The 25,391-nt window shown below is 41.4% G+C and overlaps 1 protein-coding gene across 10 annotated transcripts in view; it reads left to right on the top strand.

Annotated features, from left to right (window-relative positions):
• LOC120568044 (supervillin-like) overlaps positions 1–25,391 on the top strand; it is an 85,052-nt gene that overhangs the window by 42,129 nt on the left and 17,532 nt on the right. For 7 of the 10 annotated variants that reach the window (XM_039815236.1, XM_039815230.1, XM_039815234.1 and 4 more), the window contains 16 exons: positions 3,543–3,608; positions 5,570–6,311; positions 8,128–8,638; positions 9,820–9,952; positions 11,346–11,402; positions 13,754–13,831; positions 14,356–14,503; positions 15,649–15,744; positions 16,058–16,138; positions 16,922–17,099; positions 17,468–17,640; positions 17,962–18,117; positions 18,764–18,900; positions 23,303–23,450; positions 23,966–24,111; positions 25,052–25,227. In XM_039815236.1, the coding sequence (XP_039671170.1) occupies positions 3,543–3,608; positions 5,570–6,311; positions 8,128–8,638; positions 9,820–9,952; positions 11,346–11,402; positions 13,754–13,831; positions 14,356–14,503; positions 15,649–15,744; positions 16,058–16,138; positions 16,922–17,099; positions 17,468–17,640; positions 17,962–18,117; positions 18,764–18,900; positions 23,303–23,450; positions 23,966–24,111; positions 25,052–25,227 (3,026 nt within the window). The remainder of the gene's footprint in view (positions 1–3,542; positions 3,609–5,569; positions 6,312–8,127; positions 8,639–9,819; positions 9,953–11,345; positions 11,403–13,753; positions 13,832–14,355; positions 14,504–15,648; positions 15,745–16,057; positions 16,139–16,921; positions 17,100–17,467; positions 17,641–17,961; positions 18,118–18,763; positions 18,901–23,302; positions 23,451–23,965; positions 24,112–25,051; positions 25,228–25,391) is intronic. The other 3 variants (XM_039815231.1, XM_039815233.1, XM_039815235.1) reach the window with 3 other exon arrangements.

The raw sequence follows: 25,391 nt of genomic DNA, 5'->3' as shown, positions 1-25,391 counted from the left end.
TGGACTGGATTACTCTGGGAAGGGCGGGACGACCGCTACGGAGGGCAGGCTCTAAGAGGCGGTCTCGAAAATTATGGACTGAATATCCCTCGCCTCGGTTGTGAATGGACTGCTCTGCCGAACTGTGACTTCATCCCTCACAGGGGATTCTCAGTGTCAAGTGGTGGTGCCTCCCCCACTCATCTCTGAGGTGCTGCAACATCTTCATGGGGGTCCTGCGGCAGCACATTTCTCTGTGGAACGAGTGTGGGAGCGGGCGAGGCGTACCTGTTACTGGCCTTCAATGCTGAAAGACATTCGACAGTGGTGTGAGCAGTGCGTTCCATGCCAGACTCGCAGGGCGCCTGTGCCTAAGCACCGAGCACCAATGGGGGGTCTCCAGTCGACTCGGCCATTCCAAAGAGTGGCGACTGACATTCTTGAACTACCAGTGACTTCCAAGGGCAACAGGTATGTTTTAGTAGTGGAGGACTACTTTACGAAGTTTGTGAACCTGTATGCCCTCCCGAATCAGACAGCACAATCTGTGGCCCAGTGTTTGTTTGAGGATTATGTGCTGGTGCATGGCATTCCTGAGGTCATCCACAGTGATCAAGGTCGGCAGTTTGAGGCCGAGATTGTGCAGCGAATATGTCAACTTTTGGGAATCAGAAAGACGCGGACAACGCCCTACAATCCCAAATCAGATGGCATGGTTGAACGCTTCAACCGGACTCTCATAGATCAGCTGGCCAAATTATTGCTCGCCTGTGGAGGTGAATGGGATGATTATCTGAAACAGGTGGCTTTCGCCTATAACACATCTGTTCACACCTGCACCAATTTCACCCCCTATTACTTAACTCATGGGCGGGAGGCTCGTGTTCCGGTGGATGTTTTGGTGCCCTCTCAGACAGGGAGCTCAGATCTTCATTCCTCTCATGCTGACTTTGTGAATTACCTGGTGGGGAGGCTGGAGACGGCATTTGGCAATGCCAGGCAGCGTGGTGCCGACGCCCATGAAATTCAAAAGCTGTATTATGACAGAGCGGCCCGTCACCAGTCGTATGCAGTGGGTGATCTGGTGTGGCTGCATGACCCCACTGAGGACCGCAGGAAGCTTGCTCCCCACTGGCGGGGCCCCTACAGAGTCCTGGCTGTCATGGGCTCTCAGCGGGAACCTGGACTCACTTACCGGATTGGCAGTCCTTTAAGCCCCCATGGACGAGAGCAGGTTGTTCATTATGATAGGCTTAAACCCTACACTGCTGGACTGGTGCCGACTGCTCCATCTCTCGACCTCCCACCTTCCTCTCCTTCTCATGCTCCCTTGCTGTTGGTCGGGGGGTTGCAGGATGGGGACTGTGAACCGGGGAAGCCACTGGGCGCTGGGGGCACAGAGACTGTTCAGGATACGAGCCCCAGTGAGCCACGACAGACTATGTCTCGCTTTGGACGGACTGTGAGACCTCCAGTTCGTTTCATGGACTTTGTCACCTATCATTAATATTTGTCCATGTTGACTCTGTAGGTGAGGAATTTGCATACTGTTGTTACAGTTGGGATTTGTCTTTATTTTTATTTTATTCTATGGTTATGGAGTTTATGCTGTTTGCTTTTGTTCTTCATATTATGACTGTTACTGGTTAGAAACGGGGACGTTTCTTTTCGGAGGAGGGGAGGTATGTAAGATATTTTATTATGTAGGCTAACCTCTCAGTGGAAACTTAGTAGAAAGTTGAAGTAAACATGAGCTTTTATTTTGAAGGGAAAAACGGAAGTGAAAAAGCTTTGTATGGTCGGACGTTGGTGTTTGGTCTGGGTTGAGTTTGAAAAATAAAGTGAGAGGTGCAGTGCCGTCTTGGTTCCGGCATTGGAAGCCCGTGTCTTCATTTTAGAGTCAAACAGTGAGTTTAGACAATTAAGAAACGCTCGGTTACAATTACAATGGGGAAATATCGCAGCTTGCTCACTTTCGCATAACTAAAGTATATTTACGGTTTGAATTTCGTCACGGCATGAATATTACAGGTTCCTCAAGGTCTTACAAAGCTTAGCTAACACTTGTCCGATTTCGGATTTCAATTGAATGTATTTTTGTGAATGTCAGAGTTAGGAGGAGGCTAGCTAGCTCTCATTGATGGACTCCATCTCACCGCGGCTCTAGCAATGAGACTCGCGGACAAGAGGCGTTTATTTCCCCGATTGTTTGTTTAAATAACTCAACACACATACCCATTATAAGATTAACTGGAACCTGCGGGCTGCGGTAAAAGATTGCGGGCGTAACAAGCTTGCTGACACTGCGGTCAGGGCGGCGATGTAGCAACCCAGGCAGCACCAACACCGGCACTAAACTCCGACACACAGTCGGAGAAAATTTGCACAAGCCATCCATTTTCGTAAAAGCGGCCCATATTTGAGCTTTATATGGTTGATTTCTCGCATAAAAAAGTTTCAGAAGTGAATTTTGTAATGGAATAGCAGAGATCTGCGTGACCTAGCTAGATTCAGAAAACTACCTGATCTCAGGTCAGTTGTGTAGCCTATAATATTGGTAGCGTGACCGTTCTCTTAATACACCCATGGGCTGACAAAGGTTCCGGTTTTTGGGAGGTTGACGTCAACTTCCAGCTTTGTTGGGATTCGCCCGTTTTCAGCGGCAGTTTCAAAATATGAGATTTTCATAGTAAAGGGGTGTCAATGGGATTTTGAGCTTCTATGTATGTCTTATTTAACCACCGAACTGTCCTCATTCAACTATGACAGGGTAAAATCGGTTTTGCATTCTATCACCCCTTTAAATCTCTTTTTGTTGCTGATGATGATGTTTTTGATGGAATACTTTTTTTTTTTTAAGATTATTTTTTGGGCATTTTTGGCCTTTATTTTGATAGGACAGCTGAAGACATGAAAGGGGAGAGAGAGGGCAATGACATGCAGCAAAGGGCCGCAGGTCGGAGTTGAACCTGGGCCGCTGCGATGAGGAGTAAACCTCTATATATGTGCTAATAATAATAATAATAACTTTATTCATATAGGACCTTTAAACTCTTTTTTTTAAGTTAAAATGTGCTTAATATTTGGGTAAAAAAACAAACAAGAAGAGGCAAAAAAAGATGAAAAACATAGTAGATAGAAGACAAAATAAAAAATAAAAAAACATGTCAAATAAAAAGATCCTGAGCAGGTAAGTAAATTTGAAGTAAAATAAAATACATATATAAAAATGAAGAGCAATAAAAAGATCAAAAGACACAAGTCTATAAAAATTGATTTTAAGTGGTGATTTAAAAGAGTTCACTGATTCTACGAGCCTTATCTCCTCAGGCAGGTTCCATCTACATTGCCGAAAACATTTCCGATGTGTCACAAGTTTACACACATATATTGTCCACAGATGAAAGTATAGTGCAAAAGTAAGATGAGAATTGATATACCTTCCTCAGCTACTCTACATGCACTGAAACCCAAACATGTCCTGAGAAACACAGTGTCAGATGCTTGGTAATAGGTAATAGTTTTCATCTCCACCATATTCTCCCTCCCTGGTGTCCACACAGGAAGCTGAGCTGCCGCTAACCTCTGCGCTGTGTAACGGCGACTTACAGGCCAATCAGGGACAACATGTAAGACCCCTGCTGCCTGTACGGAGCTTCTGATTGGTTGCGTCCAATGATCCTGCTTTGGATTGATCTGATTGGTCCCGCTAGTGACCAGTGTTGTCTTGTGTTGCTTACAGTAGCTGCTGAGTGTTTATTTTAAATAGGGCTGCACAATATATTGTTTTTTTATCGCCATCGCAATATCAACTGGAGCAATAAACATATCGCAAAAGACACTCTCAACACATATTCAAATGTAACTGTCATTCTTTTTTTAGAGGTACCTTTTATATTTAATACACTGTTCAATTTGTTTGATAAAAGAATGTTAGAAATTATTTCCTTTCATTTGTTTTAAATTTAACAAGCAGTTTGTTGTATTTTAGCAGAATACTGAAAGCAGCAGAAAGGCAGAACTGAGTACACTTTAATAACTGTTTATTTAGCACAAGTAATATCTTTATTGCGATATTCAGCAACGTTATCCCATATCACACGTTTTCCTCATATCGTGCATCTCTAGTTTTAAAGTTTGAAATGCCTAAAATTTTGCTTTGTTATGAGGAATTGATTTGAATGTTTGGGGTGCCTTGTTTGTTTTCCATGACTCGTCATTTTTGGATGCAAACCGCTTCAGTGACATGCTTGTTCAATGCATAACAAGCATGGGATTATTAGACTGCACATTCTGCATGCTAGTTTATTCAGACTTCCTCCCAACCTGAATAAACTAGCACAAACTAAATGCTTATCGGGGCAAATACTGTATATATGGAGATGGATCTGGCCTTGATATTGACTGTGTGCAGAAATGTGTGAGAGTCAATACAAATACCTTGTATTGCAACCAAAATCTATTTACAGTAATCTGCTGTAGAGTTTGAGCATCTATGCAGGAGCAGACACACTTAGTAATGCTAATAGTGATACAGTGGTAATGTTGTGTTATACACAGGGTGCGATTTTCCGGCGTGGGATTTCCTCCTTTCTGGTCTATATATCCCTGCCTGTGCTCAATTATTTTTATCCCCAGTGGGGACAAAATGTATCCCCCCTGTCAAAGTAAATCCTCTATTTCACCAATAAACCATATATTATTTACTTAAAATAGAAATATTTTAATGTAAGTAAAGCGCTGTAACGTGAACAGTCTACTCTATAGTATAAAATCCGAGCAGCAGTTGCTGGTTGTATTCATCTGCTACAGAGCTCCAGAACAAGAGGCAGTTGTAGTTATAGGTGACTGCGAGCCGGCTACAGGCACCGCCAGATGGCGCTCCTTTCAGAGGCCGTGGTAGTGAAGTTAAGAAAAAGATAAGTGAGTGTTATGCGGCGATGACAGTTAAATTTAGGCAGCAAAACGCCTCGTTAAGTTAAAAAAAATCGGATTTGGATTAAAACACTCCCGAGGAACAAACGAGCGTTTCCTGGGTAAAAGTGTTTTGTTTTCGACGCATAGTGATGATAAAAAAGCAAATATGAACACAAACATGGTAAAATTAAAAAAAGTTACCATAGCAGATCCAGACAAGATGAATGCCATTGGGATATTACAATTGTTTGTGTATGACATTGCTCAGATGCATTTGAGTGTCAGATGATAACTGTGGGAGTTCTGTACATGTTTTGTCTGTTTTGTCTTTATGATTCAGTTGTGTTATAGTCTGTGCTTCCTGCTGCCATTTTGTGGATGAAAGAGTTGCTGCAGCTTCATGAGCAAACCTGAACTACTTCAATGTTTTCCCTAATTTGCTTTATTTGCTGCTGTCCTTCGCCTCATCCATCTTTCCTTCTTTCCTACCTTTAATCCTCTCTGTCATCACACTTTATTCTTCCATCCATCCATCTCTTCTTCACCAAATATCTCCTGTAACATCCACACATACCTCTTCCCTGCCTCAAACACATGTAACCCATCCCTTCTGCTCTCCTGTTGTCAATCTATCCATCCCCAATTTCTGACATGATTCCTGCTGTTCCTGCAGCTGAAAAACGGAGGTGAGATCAAACTGGAGCCCCTGTCAGCCTGTCTGATCCGCTCCGTGGCAACCGTCACCTCCCAAGCCTCCGTCGCCACAGTAACAGTCCCGCCAGGCAGCGGCAGTGGCGGTGGCGGCGACAATGATTCTCACCATCCAGGGAAGTCCACCGCAGTCCCCTACATCCCTGCCCAACAACAGGCTTCCAGCAGCACAAGCAGCCACCAGGAGAGGGCGTTGAGGTATTTCTCTATGACCCAGAGCGGTGAGCCAGGCCACCCCGAGCCTGAGCTTGACTCCTCCCCTCTCATCCCTGTGAGCCGGCCAGGAGCGGGGGCTCCTCTAGCTCCCACGTCCTCCGCCGGTCTCAGGCAGCAGGGGGAGGCAGTGGAGGAGGGCTTTAGAGAGCGTCACGAGGAGGAGGAGGTTAGGGGGAGACAGCAGGGAGGAGCCAGAGAAGAGATCCGAGACGGCAGCATTGAGGGAAAGCTGCACTCCCCCGACAGGGACCGGGACGGCAGGCAGCAGCAGCATCCCCAGCCTCATCCCTCTGCCGAACCCTCTCCAAGGAGAGGCCAATCAGAGCCTCTGCCCAGCCGGCGAGCCGCAGACGGACACTCCCAGGAGAGCAGGGAGAGAGCAGAGGGGGGAGGAAGAGGAAGACGGGGGTACCTGAGAGAGGCAGCTCACGTCTCCTCCACACAGGAGCAGGAGAGGAGCAGCAACTGGAGCCAGCCAGGCATCTCAGGTAGGACACAGATATGAGATGGAGAAGAGAGGGAGGGGAAGAATAGGGTAAAAGGAGGGCTGTGGGAAAAGAGGTGAGAACGGAGTGGACATGAAGGAAAAAGAGAAAGGAAGTGATAAAAAAAAGAGGAAGCAATGTCTAGGGAAGGGGCTGTTCTCATTATCCTCATTGTCTTAAGGAGCATGCTCCCACGCATGATTGCTTTCTGCCGGCTGCTCACACACTTGTCCCAGCTGGGGGTATTTGATTTGGCTGATTCAGATAGCGAGAGATAGTGTTGGGAGGAGAGAGAAAGAGAGAGAGAGAGACATCTGAAGCTGCATCTAATTAGCATATTTTTCCATGCATTTGCCTCGTGGCTCCCTTTGTCTGGAAAGAGGAAGCCCTTTCCTGACATGCTTTTTGTCAGCTAATAGACGCCAGAGATTTTTTTAAATCGAACTGTGTGTGCTCACTGTCATGGCCTATAAAGGGGTTGTGGTCCCCAGGCACCCTATTACGCCTTTGGGTTAGCCTTGCACATAATACAGTATAATGGGCTGACCTGTTTTTATGTACTAATGCAGAATGTGTCCAGGGGTGGTCTTTTTCCCATGCATGCACACAAACAGCACAGAAAGATGAAAGCACTCAGTGAGAGAGTGCTGAACAATTGGCCGGCACTTACAAGAAGCAGGTAGAGGACAGGAAGGACACAATGGATACCTTGTCTGCAGGCTGTACTCCTATTTAGTTTTGCATGGGTAGATCTTCACTAAAGTGTAGTGCGTTAGACTGTTAGTATCATGAGGCTAGAAGGACTGTCATTGATGCAGACTAATTCCCTGCGGACCTACCGCTACATGCCTAACGCCAACCCTTACCCTGACCTTAATAAAAGACTTTAGAGAATCTTTAGCCTAAGATGTAGTGGTTTTCCCTTTGGGGACACAGCACAGCAGGCTTTGTATGATACTCTACATGCATTATCTCACCTACAAAGCTGCGTGCATGTGTTGTGCATGCATGTGTTTCAGGGTTAAGTAGTGGTTACACAGGGTTATTTATGGTAATCAAACAATAAGGAAGAAATGGATTTATAGTAGAAAAAAAAAGAATTTGGTCACTTCTACTGCATCCCACTCTCAAATTTTGGGCTTAGAGGTTGAGACACTGACCATGACCCACGAAATTCCCATCTCTCTCTCCTTCATTTCCTCTTAATTCCCTCCACTATCCTTATCTTATGATAATCAAAAACCAAATCTCAAATGTTGGAGCATCCATGCATGTGCTAACTTACTATCAAACTTAGGGTGACAAATTGATTCCTGTGATGTCATTTATCTCGAGTGAGATTCAACCTGCTGCAAGTAGACTTTTATGGTCCTTCACACCCCCGTTACCCAAAACTCACAGAGCTTTTTACTTTGGCTGATCTTCTTCAGGACTTTGTGGCTGTGTACAAACTGCTTTTGATTGACATTCTTTGACTCTCCTATTAGTTTTGCTGTACATTTAAGGGTGGGATAACTTCCATGTTTAAGATTGGCCTTAACAAATTCTCGGTATTGCACCCAATACTGCCCAACGTTGAACTTAAACTAAAACAGCTTTGGTTATATTTTGTTCTGTTGCGATACGATACAATATGATGAAAACCAAATAATTATCGTTTGCTTTACTCAAACTTGATTCTAAAAAGAAAAACAAAGAGAAACAAAAAGTACTAATAATGTTGTGGGTATCACATTTCTGATAGCACGTGAGTAATTTTGACCAGTAAAAGTTCAGACATTGTAACTACATGATTCAATACTGTATACTTTTCTTTCAGACTTGCCGGATCATCCTGTACCACTGAGGCCCCTGGTAGCTAAAGTGTCATCCAGGACAGTGTCTCACGTTTCAAGCAGACAGCAGCAAATCAACACCCAGCCTCCTCAAACTCTTCCTAAACCCTTCACACAGCAGCCTCCTCCAACACCCCCCAAACCTCCGGCCAACATCCAACCCCAGCCACCCTCCCAGCCCCCACCAACATACCCCAAACCTTTCATTCAGTCCCCACAAACCCAGCCCCAACTTCAGGGATTTGTGCAGACTCTCCCTAAACCTTACCAGCAGACAGCCCCTCAGCCTCAACCCAAACCCCAGGTGCCTCCGCAGACACCACCCAAACCCCAGTCCTTCCCCCAGGCGCTGGTCAAGTCCCAGTCCTTGCCCCTGGACCACAGCGAGGACTTCAACAGGCACAGTGTCCATTCTGGAGATCTGCTGTCCCCCACAGACTCTGGAGACCCGCTGTCTGACGACATGTCCGCCAAGCAGATGTCCATCAAGGAGAGGTGAGTGACAGCTGAGCATTTGAAAGAGATGGATTGTAGATGTTAAAAACACATTACTAGTCAAGTTAATGCCACTATTAAGGTTGTGAGGCCAACTGGCTGAGATCTGAAACTGGCTGCCAAAAACACTGATTTAATATCCTTTCAGGCAGAACTCGTCTGCCCGTCCTTGCAGTATGTAGGTTTGTTCCACCTTATTACATCTCTTGGAGGTGAGAGAGATCCATTTTTAGCAACATTGTGTTTCTCCTCCCAGCCAGCAGAGAGCTGTGTGGACTGGAGGAGAAATCCTCTGAGATTTAGCCGGTTCCTCCCAATGCCCTCATTTCTGCCCTGTCCACATTCAAGCAGCATAGATGATGACATACTTTATTTTACCCCTCAGCCATCCATTATCAGCACTTTGGAGGCTGATAAAGCAAAGTAGAAATCTCTGACCTTGTTTTTCACACTTAAATGATTATTTTTTGGAAATAATGGAAATGCAAAGCAGTTTTTTCGTACCCTTTATTATTATTATTATTATTATTATTATTGTTATTATGATAGGTTGATTACAACAACTTTCTCTAAAATAAACTTTCATGGTAATGTTAGTGAACAATTCAAAAGCGTCCAAACCATTACACCAAACACTATTTGCAGCTAGTTTAACACAGGGTTCAAATTCAGAGTTGAGTACATTACTGTCTGTCCTGACTCGGCCTATTCCTTTTGTTATTCTACTAAAAACATTTGATAAGCTAAACAATCAGAATTTTTTTTTAACTACTGCTAAATCTCAGCTTTGAACCAATGTATTTTAGTGTATTAAATTGTGCTCAATAACTTTGAAGGCAATTTAATCGAACTGAGTACATTTTAATATCTGTTTATTTATCGCAAGTAATATCGTTATTACGATAATCACCGTTAACGCATATGGCTTATTTTCCTCATATCATGCAGCCCTGCACTGGTCCATCAAATGGAAATATCCTAGATGTCTTATCAATTATTGTATACACATTTTCTTTTGAAGCTTTAAACCACCATTTAAGAGAAGGTTCAGTGTTTTTGAGCAGTGTTTGTCACACACTGACCCACCAGTCAGTGTGTGAATAGAAAATGGAAATCAGGGTTGATTAAAAGTTAGCATACTTGCCCACTGCTCATATTAAAATGTACTTGTTTTATGTCAGAGTGGCACTGCTGAAGAAGAGTGGTGAGGAGGACTGGAGGAACAGGATCAACAAGAAACAGGAAGTGGTCCAAGTGGCATCCACGGAGACGCAGGCTCAGCTATGGGAGTCAGAGCAGACCTGCGACAACAAGGTAAGTCTCATCTGCACTAATCAGATTATATCTAGAGCTGTAACAATTCCAAATGTTGCTGTACAATTCATTATTTATTTATGTATCACTTTTTTTTAAACAAATTCAAGTTTTGAATGAATTCCAGGATACATCTTTTGGTTATATATCACTGTCATGTGACCCAGATGATTTAATGACACAAACACAACCTGTGAAGTCAACAACGCCTCTTTATTATCATAAAACATGTTTTCTATCTGTATCCTCCCCCCTTGTCATTTTTGTTGCTATGAATGTGTTTAGGGTAAAGTGCCAACAACTAGCATAGCTTTAGCTCAACAGTCCAACCAATTATATAATTACAATTTGGCACATCTAAACAAAATCAACAATTACCAACCAGTCATACCCCTTAAGACTTCAGCTAGTGATAGCAAGTAATTGCAGTTAAACAAAGAAACGGCAATTACGTAAAAAAATTGACAATTAGACAATTATATAATAATTGTTACAGGCCTAATTACATCACATTTATTAGAATGTTTTAGGAGTTGCCAGTTTGTGCTGTTTGCTCTAATGGTTACCATTTTAAAATGTGTTTAATACCACATGACCACTAGGAATGATGGCCAAAAACATTATTTTATTTTGTCACCCTCTACTATTGAGCTACTGTTGCCCAAAACATATCCACATAAGTTCCCACTAAGATAAAAACACACGTGTTGTTAAAAATATCCACATAAGTTCCCACTAAGATACTTAAGTGGATATTTTTGGGGGCCTGAATAATAAAAAAAAGAATCAATCACACAAAAAAGTTACACTAATGGTTGTTATGGTTACCAATGGTCGAACAGCTTTACCAAAATAGCCAGAATAAACACAAGTGCCACATTTCATCCCCCATCCTTCCTGGTTACCATGCCAGCTCCTGTCCCCGCTCTTTTAGCTAAGTGCTCCTTTCATTTCCTCCTTGAGTCCATCTGTTGTTTGAGTCCAGTGGTCCAGACCCGTAGAGCATCCAGCCCCCATAGGCTGTAAACCAGGAAGCATATGGGACCGTCTGCTGCTGTAGAATTAGCAGTCCTAAATTTCTAAAATGACTTTGAAAGCTTATTTGACAAAAGGAAATGGTTCAAGAATATCCTTTATGTATGTATATGCATCTCTAGCAGTTTAAACAGCAGCTAGTACTATGTATAAGCTCAAAGAACCAGGACTTACACTTTTCCCTGTAGTTAATTTAATTCTCATTAGTATTCTGTTGGGTGAAACTGCCTGCATAAACCCTGGATGGCAATCCTCCAGGCAGTCTCACTCCTAACCCATTACAGCAACAATGCCCCCCTCCCCCCTCCCCCCCTTCTCTCCCTCTGACCGAGAACTTCCCCTGTGTTTAACCCCTCAGGAGGAAGGGGTGGTCATTCAAGACTACTCGGCTGTGTCTGTGTCTGAACAGCTGTGGGTAAGAGAGCCGGTGTGCACACTAACCCTAAATCAATCAGCTTCCTGTGTGGGGCCTGTGTTTTTCAATCACAGATTTGTGTGGACTTTGTGTGATTGCTGCTCCTGAATCTGTGGCTCTAATGGCTGTTCTTATTTACTTGCACTCTGTAGTGCAACTGAAGTGTTGGGATGGTGGTTGGAAAGTTGCTGACACTGAAAGCTTTTTCTTCTTCTGATTGTGTCAAAAAGTTGCATTAAGTAATCAATTTACTTCAAAGTAAAAAGAAAGTTACAACTTAACTTAATTTGTTTGAACATATTCAATTAAAACTCTTGTCCAATAATATCAGTTCTGCTTTCTCCAGACATTGGAGCACCTGGATGTACTTCTATGGCCATGTATTAGTGACCAGGGGCCAGCAACATTAGTACATTTCTGGCCAAAATTATTAATTGATGGCTGTACATTTTCACGGTTCAGAAAAATGCACAGTTTCATAAAAGAGTGAATACATAAGAATATAAGCACATTGATGCTGATTTGTCATTTTTTTTGACTTGACAACAAAATGTCTTCAAGCTAAAAAATGTATTTCAAAATCAGGGAGGAGCAATGTTTCTCTGGGTCAAAAGATAAATCTGAGGGAAGGTTAGGAAAAAAACATTCATTTTTGTTTCGTACTATTATTTTAATTGTTTTAGGGCATTTATTGCTTTTTTCTCCCTGTAAAATACTGGATCGATTTAATTTTTAAAGTATCTAAAGATTATTCAAATGAAAGAATCTGAGAGGGCAAAAAAATTACTTTTATGAGGGTTCGTGAGTTGACTTTGTATTGTTTAAATGAGTGAACCACTGCAATAGAATGTATAATATTACATAGATATATTACCCTTTAAGACTAACTATCGTTATCGTTTTCACTGCACCGGTAATTCAGTATGTGACTTTCTGTGCCTGAGACAAGCTGTTCCTGTCTCAACTTAAAAAGTACCAGAAGAGAAAAATGGCTTTTGCAGTTTGCTGCTTTGTTACTAACAGTAAAAATGTACATTGTTTTTAATGTTTTAAGTGCATTGTTTTATTTGGGGAAGCATGGTAATTTAATTCATAAGCAATCAATTTTATGTGATTTCTTAGAGACAACAAATTAATATTTACATTGTCCATATGTTTCAAAAACATATTTATCAGAATCAGCTTTATTGGCCAAGTATGTGTAGACATTGCAGACAGGGATTTGACAACAGAAATAGACATACAGCTAAAAACAAGGAAAACAAAACTGAACAAAGAACTAACAAGCAAACTACTGTGTACACGTAGCTGAAAAATATATATAAAAAGTATATAAAAAGCAACAATGAACAGCAACTAACTTACAAAGTTGTGTTTATAGCGAGTAGTTTAAAGGAGAACTTTGGTATTTTTAAACCTGGACCCTTTTTTTCTAATGTAGACAACATTATTTTTAAATTGGTCCAGTATTGAGCGAGAGCCCTGCAGCCTAATCCTATGGGGCAATTGTCCCCGTCAACGTGCGTCCATTAAAAGTGCTGTTTTCGCCACTGACAGGCTCAGATTGTTATTATAAGTATCTGACAACATACGGAAAGGACCCTATAGAGAAACAGGACGTTTTTCTTTACCTTTCCAGTCTGTTTGTGATTGTGTCTAACTAAATCTCGCTCACGGAGAAGTCTTGTTCAAAATTTTCACGAGAGCTGACTTGGTGCTGTAAAACAGCAACGTGAGATTTGGAGAGGTGGAAAGAATGTGTTGGAGTGCACAAAGTGTAGCTTAGTGTTATCAAAAGGGTTTTCAATTTTATAGCGGACATTTTGATGATTTTGATTTGGATGAGTCAAGCCATCACCGTCTCAGAACGAGACTTCTCTGTGAGCGAGACATTGTAACAAACAGATCAAGCGAAAGGTTAAAGAAAAACTTCCTATTTCTCTGTAGGGTTTTTTCTGTAAATGTCAGAAACTTATAACAACAATCTGAGCCTGTCAGTGGCAAAAACAAGCACTTTTAGTGGATGGACATTGACATGACAGTGCATATAGTTCTGTAGAATTACATTGCAGCATGGTTCATGACTGCCAGGCTGCAGCGCTCTTGCTCAATACTGTACCAATTTCAAAGATTGTTTACTTAGACACAAAAACATGGGAAAAAAAGTGTCCAGGTTGAAAAATACCAAAGTTCCCTGTTAACCACAGTCATGTTGCATTCCCAGTTTCTGGCCTCTCTCCTTTGCATCCCTCCCTTATCTTCTTTTCATCTGCATGCAAATCGCTTCTCCTTCTATTTTACCCTTTTTGCTTTCCTTTCTTTCACTTTTCCATCCACCTCTACATCCTCAGGAACCTGTCTTCTCTTCCACCTTTTCTCCTACTATCTCCCTTGGCCAAAAGTGTCAGTATATTGACCATCATAGTCAGGTAAGGACGAACTGCATGTACTGGAGTCTTATATTTCTGCTTGGTTTGCAGCTACTGGTGTAAGGGGCCGCTTTGGGTGCTGTTGAGTTTAACATGGCTCTGACTGCATGAGTACTACTCTGTGTTTAGCCATCACTCCTACGGTGGAATAAAGTAGTTTATATAGGCTAGAAAGGACATGCACCTAGCACGCTTGAGTGCATCACATCGTTTCATATCTGCTTGGTTTGATTGCTCCTGAGGGAAGCGTGGAATCCCGTGAAGTGAAAGTGAAGCTGTGTGAGAGGTGACATAGTTCCCCAGACTCTTGGATAGTAGATCCAATGGTGTCTGGAGCCTGTTTGGTTTGGCTCCACAATCTCGTTTTCTGTTATAATGCAGCTTTTAAAACGTGTGAAGTAAATAAGTCCAACATGACTGAAAACACCCTGATCATTGTGCAGAGATTATTGCTTTGCATGCAAGACAAGACACAAAATCTTTTATAACCTGATAGTTTTTCTGATTTCCTTTTGTCTGTGCAGAAGGTGGGAGAGGAGATTGAGGCCCAGATATCCATTGAGGAGAGAAAACAGATGATTTCTGTGCGTGAGGAGGCCTGGAAGACAAAGGGAAAAGGAGCAGCCAATGACTCCACCCAGTACACCGTGGCTGCACGTATGGTCAAGAAAGGTCAGTGCACAAACAAACCACCCATCCACACTGGGGTATGCACCATTTCAAATTTTGAAAAAAGCCGCACGGGCTTTTTATGCACAAATACACTTATTTTATTAGACTATAAGGGCCTACAAAATACACTTTCCCTACCACTAACACAAATACTTTAGATGAGGTTTGTTTTCTGGTATTAGATTTGAATGCCCAGTATGATCATTTGTGGAAATCTGTATGTACACACGCGAAAGTGGGAGTCAAAACCTAAGAATAACATGCAAGTGTCTTCTGTCTCCTATCAAACAGCTCCTCTGTGAAGAAAAAGTCGGATGCCCCAAAATTAGCTTCATATCATTTTAACAGAGGTTTAGGTCACACTGAATGATTTTCTGAATTCAAAATTCACATTGTTTCTTGATGCTGCCGTCTAGTGCTAGTTGCCCAGTGTAAATAATAATAATAAGCATTAGGGCTGAACGATTAATTCTTTTCAATCGAAATCGAGATTCAAAAGAATGCGATTAGCTAATCGTTATATTTAGTTGAATGTTGAATGTTTGGTGTAACATTTCCTCTTTTAATTATATTTACTGTTTTTTCATAAGATAAATGCTGGAATAATGTTACATATCACAGATTGTTTACAGAAATGTCTTATTTTCTGTGGATTTTTTATTTATTTGTATTACATTATTTAACATGATGGTAGAAGGTGTAATATGTAGATGCTGCTGTTGAACTGAGGCGTATCAGACATTTCAGTTTACAGGAAAGTACTGATACTTTTTTATTGGAATTGTTTTTTATTATTATAACTTTAGCTTTTGTGATAAATGTTCCATGTTTTCTAAAAGAAAAACACTTATTGCTGGCATTTCATATCCATTGTTCTCATCCCCGCATAAGAATATAGAGCCTTTTGATGGTGTCTCATGTTATAATGCTCCGTGACATGTTTTATCTGTTACACAGGGAATATTGAACTTTAGCTAAACTTTTTCGCAAATTGAATTGTAATTGCAATATCTGGCAGAAAAATCACAATAAGATTTTTTTCCCCAATCGTTCAGCCCTAATAAGCATTGAAATAAACTGGTAAAGACAGCAGGTTATCTGAGATATGTTGTCCTATGGTGTGATTTCTGTCTGTGTGTGCGCAGGCCTGGCAGCCTCTTCCTCAGTTATCAGCCCCATCCTGTCGCCGGTCTCCACCAAACTCAAGAGCAGCGTGCCTGCTGTCCACAAACCACCAGAGGGTGAGACAGACCTGCACGTCCTGTGTCCTCACCGCCACCTCCGTCAGAGGAGTGTATCAACCAGCGTGAATGGATGTGTGATGGAACAGTACTTTATATTATATACATTTTACAATGTATAATCATCATAAAAACTATTAAACCAACATTATAAAAACACAAAACAAAACATTTTTCAAATTGCTTAAATACCTAATACCGGTAATTGAAAAAAATCATATGGGAAATGACCAAATGATGTACCTTTTCTTGTTGGTTAAATGTAATCTTGTACGTTATCACCATTAGTAAGATTGAATGATTTCCTTTATAGAAATTGAGGCCAGACCAGAAATGGAATCGGATAAGAAACTAGACAAGTTGGAGAGCTTCTTGGGACGTCTGAACAGCAAAGGTATGCACTTCCTCACCAACTTTAAGCTCGTTAAGTGATATTAATATCTATTAAGCAATGTTTTGTGTCATCTTCAACTGCAGTAGATCTCTGAAGAAGAAAAAATCAATTTCTTTGCTGGGGTTTTGCTGAACGTGTTTTTCTGCTATTTCGGCAAATCCTTTCCTACCTGTTTATTATTGTGTTGGGGCCTAATCTAGTTTCTGTTTTGTAGGGCTGCTGAAATGAATGCGATAGTAACGGGTTAACGCAAATTCCTTTTAATGCCAGCCCACTAAATTTTTTTTACGTGTGAATAACGAGCGCACGTTCTGTGATTTCGCTCCATCATTGGGAAATCAGGAAGCTGCAGCAGTAACGTTGTGGACAGTGTTGCCAACTTGGCGACTTTCTCGCTAGATTTAGAGACTTTTACACCCATGAACGGGTGTAGATGCCTAGCAGAAACAAATGAAATGGAAATGGATAAAGAAAAAGTCTTTTTAATGGCAAGTTGAGTTTCAAAGCCCTTCCAGATATTTCTCTCCACAAGACTAAAGTTATCTGCATGTACTGTCGATGTTAACAGAGTTACCACCAGAGTACGTTGAGTCTCAAATACCACTTGAGCTTTAAAAACTTGAAATAAATATCCCTTTTAAATTACAGAACCGATAAAAAATGAAAAACGTATGATTCATTTGCAATTAATCGCGAGTTAACTTGGACACTCATGCGACTAATCGCGATTAACATTTTTAATCGATTGACAACCCTACTCTTTGGTCTTCCTTTGTTGATCAGTGGCAGGTCTGCAGGAAACTACCTTAACAGTTACCGAGAAGGCAGTGAAGGAAGTGATGAAGCTGGACGACGAAATCTTCTCTAAGTTCTACAGACACGTTGCTGAATTTCCACGCATGCCCACCAGGATCGAGATCAGTGAGGATTTTGACGCCATCTTTGGTTCTCAGGGTCCCAAGTAAGCAAATAATAAAGCTTGCAGTGATGTCTGTATATAATTCATACAGTACACCTAATTTTTGGACAAACTTGCAAACTTCTACTTGTACTTGCTTTACATAATTGTTCTTTCTTTTTAATCCCTATTATCCTAATTCATTCATCACATTTTATTTATCAAATTTTCAATTCAGAATGTCTTAAACTTGTATTGTCTTTTCTTTTTATCTTTCTTATGATGGTGTATTCTTTTCTGTGTTATTGTTTTGTTGTTGTCTTTGTAACTACTCAATGTCATTGTAAATGAGGGCCGCCCTTCAATGGTCTCTCGAGTTCAATGAATGAATGAGTTTACCACTCGTACACATGCTTTTCTCCCTTTTCCAGGTTGACTTCGGCCATGGTGCAGCATAAGCGCTCGGTGCGTCCATCCAGGAACGTCCAGGCGTCAAGAAACCCTGTGAAGATGCTGGCAGCCAGAGAGGACATCCGACACGAGTACACCGAGCAGAGGTTGAATGTGGCACAGCTGGAGAGCAAGAGGATCAAGGCTGCGAAGAGTGAGTGTGAGCATGACATCTGTGTGTGTATTTGGGAAAGAGACCGAAAGACCAAATACAGTTCTAGCATGTCTGTTATGTTGTTTGTTGTCAAAAAATCCCAGTGGAAAAATTGGACACCTAAGCCTACAAAACTACATCCATTACCCTTTGTTTGTTGGGTAAACAGTATAATTGGAATGCAGCCTCATATGACCCACTTCTGTAGCAGTGTTTACAGTTGGGCTTTAGTTAATTTTAAAGTTTAATGAAGCATTTATGTTATTTTTCTACCCGCTGTAGGTGTTTTTTAAATGAAATGTGTACTCTTTCCGGTTCTAGTGAATAAAAGCTCTGAGTATTCTGAGGCTGCTCTGGCAGGTCTGGCCAGTAAAGAAAACTTCAGCAGCGTGAGTCTGCGCAGCGTCAACATCTCGGAGCAGATGTCTAACAACAGCGCCGTGCCCTACAAGAACCTCATGCTGATGCAGGTCAAAGGTGAACTGTGCTGAGCTGTATGCATGAAGTTCCTCCCCTGCCACTTTCTTTCCGTTCAGGGTTTAGACTGATAAAGCACGAATAGAATAAACATAGAATTTATAGGAATAGTTTGATATTTTTGGAAATGCAGCCTAAGTTTTGAATATGAGTAGTTGCTAGGCAACCAGTGGAGATTCCAGGAAATTACTGCTCCCAGCCAAGTAGTCCGACACATAACCGTCCATAAAAACAGCAAATTGTTGTTTTTACACTTATAGAATAAGCAAGCAAGATGTTATTTGTTAATTAGTGAATAAAGAGCTGCTGGAAGATTTTGTAAACATCAGACAGAGCTAGCCAAGCTGTTTCCCCCCTGTGCTCAGCTGAGCTAACTGGCTGCTGGCTGTAGCTTCATTATTATAGTTATTATTATTATTATTATTATTATTATTATTATTATTATTATTATTATTATTATTATTATTATTGTCTATTTAAACTCCTCCAGAAAGTGTTTTACCCAACATGTCAAACTATTCCTTTAAAAATGCTTAGTAGCCTTAACCTGTTTTGGACATCTGACGTTTCTAATTAGACAGAGCTGATGTGCATTAAAGGAACTGAAAGGTATAACTCAGCAGATTAATAACTTTATTCTTTCCAGGTCGTCGTCACGTTCAGACCAGATTAGTGGAGCCGAGAGCATCATCACTGAACAGCGGCGACTGTTTCCTGTTGGTCACTCCAGAGCACTGCGTCGTTTGGATAGGAGAGTTCTCAAATGTCATCGAGAAGGCTAAGGTGAGCGCTGAACCTTTATTATTAATTATTACAGACTGTGCCTTATTCTCAGGAGTTTTGGTTTGGATGTCGAGAATCAAGGCTATAACTGTAAAACTGTAATTTTGGTGTTTGAACAATGATGATTTATTGATGGTTCTGCCTTTCATTTCCATTCCCGATAACACTTTACAATAAGGTGCACAAAAAAATAGATAGTTAATGATTAGTTACTGTTTTTGAAAGGGTAGTTACCCTTTTTGAGAAGGGTAACGAATGGTTAGTTACCTTTTTTGAAAAGGGTAGTTACCCTTTTTCATAAGGGTAACGAATGGTTAGTTACCCTTTTTCAAAAGGGTAGTTACCCTTTTTCAGAAGGGTAACGAAAAGGGTAGTTACCCTTTTTCAGAAGGGTAACGAATGGTTAGTTACCCTGCTGTACTCTGCCGTTGCAAATGTAGTGGTTAACAGTTCATCTCCATGCATATACAGACTACCTTTAACAATATATAAACAAACCTGACTGAGAGGGTGGAGGGGGGTAGGCAGGTGTGGTGGTTGAAGGAGCAGGGAAGGTGTTCAGGTTGTTGGAAATGGTGTCATTGATGTTATCCTCCGTGGGTGCTCACAGGCGCACGTCGTTTAAAAAAAACAAAGTAGTCAAAAGTTGTTTGCATTTCAGAACCTTAGGAAATGGACAGCGGCCGACACAAACTCACTCGCCTATTAACTCGATAATAAAGCCGTAAAGTAGTCTTTCAACTCAGGACAGCGCCACTTCTCACACATACAGATAGGATTGGAGATGAGAAGTTTAACTGACACGTAACCGCGATCAGCTTCGTGGGAAATTAAGAATCAATGCCACCGACATAACCAATCACACTATGACAGACTCTCCACTTAGCACCAACTGCAATGTTTAATTGCACGGTATCAGCGCCTATGAATGGTGTTGATTTTGGATTGAAAAAGTGGGAGAAAAGAGTTACATTTGTCCACTGTGAAGGTTGTAGAATCTTTGTCAGGTGGGTTAGGAAGTTTGTTTATTGTAGAAAACCAGGGGACCACGCGAAAGCAAAAACCAAAATGTAACGCTAGGAGATAAACATTAGTAATTATTGAGAAGTGTGAGCTGCAAGCTCTGTGATACATTCCCATTGCAAATATTCCATTAACATTGATTAACAGGGCAAAACTCTTATACGTTGATTATAGCGCCCACTACTGGCCCATCTTTGCCAAATTCGGTACAAATCCTCAGAGCAGCATGCTGAACGAGCAACGCATCTACAGTTCTATATATTTGGAGTCATCCTGTGCAAAAATAAACCATTTGAACATTATAACTCATAAAGGACAAACTATTAACATTTCTTACACACAGTGTATCAATCTTGGTTTTAACAGTATGGATTAATTTCACAAAGACCCGAACAACTCAAGACTTCTAGGGTGGATGCAAAACCTCCTGTAAGGGCTAGGAAGACAAAAAAAACACCAGCAGAAAGGGGCAACTGTTAGCTGTTAGCTCCAAAAGACCCTACGTTTTGACTATTTATAATTATGAAGTTATAAAGTTATGAATCAGAAGTGCCATTTGGGGTTTTATACAACATGCTCGACCTCAGACGGGGTTAAAAGGCCCAAATTGATATATGTTGACTGAACAAGTTTCGTGTTGATTGCTTTTACTGTGGCAGAGATATTACAATGCAAATTTCCCATTTAAATGCATTGAGTTCTTGGCCAAAACAAATAAACGTTGCTTATAGCGCCACCTAAAGGCCGATCTTAGCCAAAATTGGTACAGAGCATCATAGTGGGATGTTGAAAAACATCAAGTTATTTGCTGATAACTTTTAATTTGGCCGAGATATGGTATGATATGTGTGTGGTATCTAGCTAGGAAAAATGTTTTGGTCGTCAAATTGGCATACTTTAACGTAGCAAAATTCCTTCAATAACTTTTTGTCAGGTCCATCTGGAGATGCTAACTACCAGGTTTCGTGCAGATCGGTCACACGGCCTAGGACGAGTTCGAAAAAGTTGGTTTTGCACATTGCGAATTGCAAATTGCGATATTGCGAAAAAACCTTTGCGCTGAAATGGGCGTGGCCTATATCAGGTAATTCAGCTTGATTCAAGGAACACGTGGATGTAAGAATTTCTAATGTGCATTGTGGGAGTTAATGACAAAAAAACATTATAGCGCCACCTAGTGGTCCACATGTGTAATTTTTGGTAGGTGTGGTCCAGGGCCCATTGACCATCTACCCTGTAAATTTAAAGTTGTTCACATTAGTGGAAGTGGTAAATTTAGACATGTGTCCCATAGGCTACGCCCACTTTGACCCTTCGGTACCCCATTCTAGGGTTGGCCTCAGGATTGTCCATAGATGGTACCTATCAAATTGGATGAGCCGTTAATGAGATATAAACTTTTTGTACTTGTAGCGCCCCCTATTGACCAATTTTCGTAAAACGCATGTGGGACGTCCAGAGGGTCATGGCAAAGAATAATCTGAAGTTTGGCGTAGATAGCATTTATTTTGGCTGAGATATGGCAAAGTTGGTGTTTTCATAGTTAGCTACACAAATTAGTTTGTGCGTTATATGCGCAATTTTTATCCTATCAAAATTCTTTTAATACATTTTTGTCAGGTCAGTCAGGAGATGCTACGGTCCAAGTTTCGTGCAGATCGGTCGCACGGTCTAGGAGGAGTTCGAAAAAGTAGGTTTTTGATAAATTGTGATTTTTCACGCATAAAAGTCTAGGCGGAAATGGGCGTGGCCTATATCACGTGATTCAGTCGGATCCAGGGAATGCGTAGATGTATGGTTTTTGACTGTCGGAAGTACGGTGTGGGAGTTATAGGGCCAAACGCGTTTTTTCTGCTATAGCGCCACCTAGTGGTGGGAGTGAGTCAATTTTTGCGCCTGAGGTCCTTGCGGAGTTTGGGACCAGTCCTGAAAATGGCAACCCCCAACGATGTACGGTTTAGGCTGCAGTCAGAGTTTTAGGCGGAGAAGAAGAAGAAGAAGAAGAAGAAGAAGAAGAAGAAGAAGAAGAAGAAGAAGATGAAGAAGAAGAAGAATCAGTAGAAAAACAATAGGGTTCCACAGCTCCGCTGAGATCTGGCTAATAACATCACACACATGCGCTATCACTCTTGCAACTTTTTTTCAGGGTCCTGCTGAGTAAAGATGTCCTGTGTGGGAGCATCTTGAAGTGAAGCAGGGATTCCCCAAATGTCACCTGATGCATTAAAAGCCGCAAACCTGTTGCCCATCCATTGACAAAGCCTCAGGAGAAGGTTCAGGCGTGTGCCCAGGCAGCAAGACTTTCTACACGATTTAGACAGCTTATACAGGTGGAGGCATAAATAAAACCTGGACTAGAACCACTGTGAGCTGGGACTTGTGTAGCTACCTAAGATATCCATTAGCAATGACTGGGTCCTCTACCTCCTGCACAAAGATGCTGTCTCTACTGCTGCTTCCTCTTTTCATCTCTTGTCATCCGTCATCCCGTCCATGCCAATTAACGAACGAAATCCCAAAAGATCTGTCAGGCTTGGGAAAGAGTGTGGAGGTAAGGTGGCATCTTTCTGATCCAATGTTGTCTGTCACATAGGTTCAGTGGTGGAAGAAGTATTCAGATAATTTACTTAAGTAAAAGTACTAATACCACACTGTAAAATACTCTGTTACAGTAAAAGTCCTGTATTAAAAATTTTACTTAAGTAAAAGTAGCCTATGTAAGTATAATCAGCTCGTTACCCTTCTGAAAAAGGGTAACTACCCTTTTCAAAAAGGGTAACTATCGGTAACCATTCGTTACCCTTCTGAAAAAGGGTAACTACCCTTTTCAAAAAGGGTAACTAATCATTAACTACCTGTTTTTTTGTGTACCTTATTGTAAAGTGTTACCCCATTCCCTGCACACACACACACACACACACACACACACACACACACACACACACACACACACACACACACACACACACACACACACACACACACACACACGCATCTGTGCTTCTCAACAAACACATGCGCTCAGGCTACAGCTCTTCCATTTCCCCAAAGAGGTTCTGTCTAGACACTTTGTAATACATTTGCTTTTCTACTGCGCCTCCTCTTTATGCAAAGCAGCCAAGTCTCTTCACAGTAACCTCACTTTGTCCTCAGTATGTGACTCAGTTGTTAAGTTGGACCTTTTCTCAGAACTTGTGTACAAATGTGAAACAAGATGTTGTTGAGATCAGTTCACCGTTCCTGGGTTAGTCAAGAAAAGTCACATGTCCTTGTCCTTGTTGTTTCCCTCAGAGTCAACATGCGAGCATGATATACACAGTGCACAGACATCACCACTGTCTCTGTCACTATAAAACAGATCTCTGTTTCTTGCCCGTAGGCAATAGATCTGGCCACCTTCATCCAGACAAAGAAGGACATGGGCTGCAGGGCCAACCAGGTGAAGACCATCGAGGAGGGGGTCAACCCACAGGGTCTAGATACCCAGCAGTTCTGGACCATCCTCGGAGGACAGACTGCTTATCAACGTAAGACCTGAGCCCCTAATGTTCAGTTTATGTGGTTGCTCTCAAAATGGCTTGCATGGCTTGCAATTGTCTTACAATGAGTGTACAGATACCCTGTTAACAAGGGGTGTAACGATACATGGATCAGGATCCATTCAATGATCAACAATCCTGTATCATCTATGCAGAGTAAAAAATATTAATAATACAGTTTGTTTTTCATTTAAATGTCTGGAAGAGCTCAGTAATAAAATTGTAAAATCATGCTTTAGTTGCTTTTTGTGAGATGATAGAAAGGCAACTGATTGTGTTACAGTAAGCGAGCATTAATGATATTGTCTCATATTGATTGCAGGCCCCTGAATTGAATCAAATCAAAACTTTGTAATACCAGCAAATATCATATTGTTGTCTAAAGAATCAATATAATATCTTACCGTGATAAAACTTATGAGTTACACCCCTACTGTCAACACTTTCTGATGCATGCAGACAGTCACACAGGTATTTTACAGTGTGTCTAATTGTGCTTATAGCTGCAGGTCCACCCGAGGAGGATGAGCAGTTTGAGAATGCCATTGTGGAAACCAACTGTATCTTCAGACTGCTGGATGACAAACTGGTTCCTGATGATGACGAGTGGGGGAAGGTCCCTCGCAGCTCTCTGCTGGCACCCAAGGAGGTCCGTGTTTCTAACCTGGATTAAATAAATCAAATGTTATACTCTAACCAAGAGTGATGCCTTTTAACTGGCACTGCTCAGCTCTGCTTTGAGTTGCCAGTAGCCTCATGACACCAGAATGTAACGCAGCATCAAAACATGAGCTGGTACAGTAGGTCGCTCTACATCATGCTATAACTCTGACATGTCTCCATTAGTGCATGTATAGGTCCTGGGCATGTGTGTGTATTTCAGACCCGTGTGTAATGTGTGTTATAACTAACAACAAAAACAACAGAGTGAAAAATGTAATTTCCCCTTGCGGGATCAATAAAGTATGTCTTAATCGTAACATAATAACGTTTAAGAGTTTCTCAAGGTGGACTTTTCCTTTAAGGCACTAAGCTCTGAATATCAATATTTATGATGTTTTAGAGTTTTTAAGCGGAGCTCTGTGCTTCAAGCTGGTTTTAATTTGTTGCTTAGCAACAGCAGGTGCCATGGCGAGCACCTCCTACATCAATCTGTGTACTGCTGCTGCTGAAAAAAATTAATTAGGTTCAAGACAGTGGGGCTAACATCAAGGAGTGCACTGCATATTAAATGGAACATCTTACAGTCTTACTTTTCATTAAACGTCAAATTAGTTGAGTTTCGTGTGATTTGTTTGTGTTTTTGTTATATGCTGTCAGTTTGTTCCTTAATGTTTAGATTTTGTGTTTTTATATTTTACTATTTGTTTCTATTTTAGTAAAACTCCATATGGTATATGCACATATTACATACATCTAATATAGATGGGTCTTTTTTTTAAACTACTTATGTAGTTACTTTCTTATGTACTTATTGTTTGACAGACATTTATTCTAAACTAAACCACTGTATAGTGTTAGTTAACATGGACAACAACAAAAAAACGACTCACCTATGCTTCCCTCTTGTGTGTGCTGTCTTGCTGCAGGTGTTGGTGTTTGACTTTGGCAGTGAGGTGTATGTGTGGCACGGTAAGGAGGTGACCCTGGCCCAGAGGAAAGTGGCCTTCCAGCTCGCCAAACACCTTTGGAACGGGACGTTTGACTACACCTGCTGTGACATCAACCCTCTGGACCCTGGAGGCTGCAACACACTCATACCCAGGTGGGAAAAACACACACACACACACACACACACACACACACACACACACACACACACACACACACACACACACACACACACACACACACACATTATCCCTTGCAATAAATATGATTGACTTACATTCATTTTCTGAAGGCTTACTCCTAAACCCTAAATTTAAC

Source organism: Perca fluviatilis, chromosome 11 (genome assembly GCF_010015445.1).
Source record: "Perca fluviatilis chromosome 11, GENO_Pfluv_1.0, whole genome shotgun sequence".
NCBI classification, from domain to species: domain Eukaryota; kingdom Metazoa; phylum Chordata; class Actinopteri; order Perciformes; family Percidae; genus Perca; species Perca fluviatilis.
Note: the sequence above shows the minus strand (reverse complement) of the source record. Positions and strands in the feature narration are given on the sequence as shown.